At 41.3% G+C, this 3,917-nt stretch overlaps 1 protein-coding gene across 1 annotated transcript in view; it reads left to right on the top strand.

The window, feature by feature from the left end:
• LOC119416044 (bromodomain-containing protein 1) overlaps positions 1-1,114 on the top strand; it is a gene marked incomplete at its 3' end in the record, with an annotated part of 70,699 nt that extends 69,585 nt beyond the window's left edge. The window contains 1 exon segment of the mRNA XM_037683212.1: positions 987-1,114. Coding sequence (XP_037539140.1) covers positions 987-1,114 — 128 coding nt within the window.
• Positions 1,115-3,917: the final 2,803 nt, after the last annotated feature.

Consider the following 3,917-nt stretch of genomic DNA (forward strand, 5'->3'; position numbering starts at 1 on the left):
GTGTCAGTGCTGTCAAACTGACAACCAGGTATCTGTGTGTGCAACAATCATCATCTACAGCCTCAGAGTGAACATGTTCTACTGCTGGAGACACCATCAGCCAGGAGCAGCTGGTTTGTGTCCAGAGAAAACAGACATGTTGATGTTTCTGAAGAAAAACTGTTCAGTGGAAAGGTCCTCAGTGTGTAGCAGTGAGCATTAGACACTGACGTGTCACTGGTTTGTAACTGGTCTTTTGACCTGGAAATTATTTGTTTATTTTTATGTCAGAAAACTGCTTGGAATGAAAAAATACCAAAGTTAAAAAATAAAATTCACAAATTGTACTGTAATTCTCTTCTTGTTAGAATTAATATTTGTATTATATTATATATTAATATTTTGGGGAGTGGTGGCACAGAGGTTAGAGAGGTGGGCTTGTGATCCGAAGATCGCCGGTTCACGCCCCGGCCCCGACAACATCAAAAATTGTGGGTGGGGTAGGTGAAACACCCACACTTGCCCCCACCCTCATTCGCCCCACTCTGGGCCCATGAGCAAGGCCCTTAACCCCCACCATGTGCTCCCTAAACAGGTCTCTCTTGAAAATGAGTTCTTGTGGCTCAATGAGACTAACCTGTATAAATAAAGGCTAAATGAAAAAAAAAAAAAAAAAAAAAATTAATTGATTTTGTTTTAAACAAGGGGCAGATATAAGATTTTTTCTTCTTCTGCTACCTTTCATTTTATGACGTGTTTTTTTTTCTCTCATTTGGTTTCTAAATTGTTTTTGTGTTTTAAATATGAAATGAATAAAAATGACAAACAAACAAACAAATATTAATTACAATAATTAGTACCGAACAAAGAACCGTCCAGGAACCGACACAGAAGTGAAGGTACCAACACCAAATTTTTTAGAAAGGTACCCAGCCCTAATCTGAGGAAGCGTTAAGTCCTCGCGTCTCCTCTTAAGACTTGTTAACCTCGACTCTCTCCTCTTTCAGTACCGTCATCGTGTCCAAAGGCGGTAAATGGCGACCGGCAGCAGCTCGACGAAACACTGTAGACGACAAAAGCACTCTGACCCGGGTGGAAAACGGAGATCTCAGCAATGCTACCAATACCTGTTCAGGTGAGTGAAGCAGTATTTTAGTGATGTTATCCATGGATGCATGAACCAGCATGGCTTCTTCTTCTTCTTCTCATACAGACACTGATTATACTTGTACACCTCTTTTAGTATACTAATACTGCCAGTGACACATTAATAATAACTTTCTGCTCATGTGTTGCGTGAGACACCGGAGGCATTAATCTGAGCAAAGTGTCCTGATGACCGTTCATTAGGGCTGGGCGATATGGACCAAAATTAATATCTCGATATTTGAAGATGAATGGCGATATATGATATACAGTGGGGCAAAAAGTATTTAGTCAGTCACTGACTGTGCAAGTTCTCCTACTTAGAAAAAATGAGAGAAGTCTGTAATTTTCATCATAGGTACACTTCAACTATCAGAGACAAAATTAGAAGAAAAAAATCCAGGAAATCACATTGTAAATAAGTTTGCAAAAAGAATAACAAAAACAGCTAGATTCTTAGGTGAATGTAGAAAACTAAAAACAGGAACATGTCAGCATTGGTCCCTGCCAGGAGTCCAACAGATTCTTAAAGACACTTAGAGAGGTCAAGATCGAGAACTTCAGATCTTTTTACAAGATATTCCAGGAAACAGGAGCGGAGGAGGAGAAGGTCCTTTTGTCTAGTTCAGTCCTCACTGAGGGAACACTGCAGGTAATGATGTCCTGAGAGCGCACGCTGTAGCTGCACTCACACAGAGACATGTAGGAGGAGATGTATGAAGGCAGCAGACCAGGAAGTGATTTAAAGATGAAAATGTACCAGTGAGAGAGTCTGTGTGAAGTTAATGGTGACCAGTTAACCAGTGGATACTGGGTGCAGTGGTGGGTACGGTAGTTACAGCCAGTTATGAATCTTAGTGCACCATGATAGACAGCATCCAACATCTGCAGCATCCAACATCTGCAGCATCCAACATCTGCAGGGTTCTTGTAGGAGTGTTCATGTAAATAATGTCACCGTAATCAATGGAGAGAAGGAAAGTCACAGATACAAGGTGTTTCCTAACATTCAGGGTTAGACAGGATCTGTTTCTGAAAAACAAACCCAGTTTAACTTTATATTTTCTCTGGCAAACTTCAGACGGGCCTGGACATTTACTGGGTTAAGCAGGGGGACACGCCTGCACTTCAGGACTTGAGTCCCTCTCAGCGTAGTGTGTAGCCTTTGTTTCTTTCGTCCCAGCTCTCTGCAGGTCATTCATCAGGTCTCTCCGTGTAGTTTTGGGATTTTAGAAATAGGAATGCTCTCCCATTCATGTCTAATACAGGCTAACTGTTCAATCGTCTTGGGCCTTCTTTGTCGCACCTTCCTCTTTATGATGCGCCAAATGTTCTCTATAGGTGAAAGATCTGGACTGCAGGCTGGCCATTTCAGTACCCGGATCCTTCTACGTAGCCATGATGTTGTGATTGCTGCAGAATGTGGTCTGGCATTATCGTGTTGAAAAATGCAGGGTCTTCCCTGAAAGAGATGACGTCTAGATGGGAGCATATGTTGTTCTAGAACCTGAACATAGTTCTCTGCATTAATGGTGCCTTTCCAGACATGCAAGCTGCCCATGCCACAAGCGCTCATGCAACCCCATACCATCAGTGATGCAGGCTTCTGAACGGAGCGTTGATAACAACTTGGGCTATCCTTGTCCTCTCTGGTCTGGATGACATGGCGTCCCAGTGTTCCATAAAGAACTTCAAATGGTGACTCATCTGACCACAGAACAGTCTTCCATTTTGCCCCACTCCATTTTAAATGACCCCTGGCCCAGTGCAAACGTCTGAGCTTGTGGAGCTCGCTTAGAAATGGCTTCCTCTTTGCACTGTAGAGTTTCAGCTGGCAACGGCGGATGGCACGGTGGATTGTGTTCACTGACAATGCTTTCTGGAAGTATTCCTGAGCCCATTCTGTTATTTCCTTGACAGTGGCATTCCTGTTTGAGGTGCAGTGACGTTTAAGGGCCCGGAGATCACGAGCATCCAGTAGAGTTTTACGGCCTTGGCCCTTACGCACAGCGATTGTTCCAGATTCTCTGAATCTTTTGATGATGTTATCAATCAACCTTTTTTATTTATACAGGTAAATCCCATTGAGCCTCGAGGACTCATTTACAAGAGAGACCTGATTTCAACAATGCACGGTTATGCACGGTTGATGAAGATAACTTAAAAGTCTTTGCTATTTTACGCTGGGTAACACCATTCTGGTATTGCTGCACTATCTTTCTGTGCAACAATGGTGGTATTGGTGATCCTCTTACCATCTTGGCTTCTGAGAGACACTGACACTCTGAGAAGCTCTTTTTATACCCAATCATGTTGTCAATTGACCTAATTAGTGTTAATTGGTCTTCCAGCTGTTCGTTATATGCTCAATTTCCTTTTTCCAGCCACTTATTGCTACTTGTCCCAACTTTTTTGGGATTTGTTGACACTGTGAAATTTTGAATCAACATATTTTTCCTTTAAAATGTTACATTTACTCAGATTAAACTTTTGATCTGTCATCTATGTTATATTACGAATAAAATATTGACATTTGCCATCTCCACATCATTGCATTCAGTTTTTATTCACAATTTGTTTAGTGTTTGTCCAATGTGATTTCCTGAATTATTTTTCTTAATTTTGTCTCATAGTTGAAGTGTACCTATGATGAAAATTACACACCTCTCTCATCTTTCTAAGTAGAAGAACTTGCATATTCAGTGACTAAATACTGTCTTGCCCCACTGTATATATCAATATTTTTTTTTCTTTTCCATAAAGTAATAACACAAATATATTTCTGAGTCGGG

The sequence above is a fragment of the Nematolebias whitei genome, chromosome 10 (assembly GCF_014905685.2).
Source record: "Nematolebias whitei isolate Nwh7 chromosome 10, NemWhi1, whole genome shotgun sequence".
In the NCBI taxonomy this organism is placed as follows: Eukaryota; Metazoa; Chordata; class Actinopteri; order Cyprinodontiformes; family Rivulidae; genus Nematolebias; species Nematolebias whitei.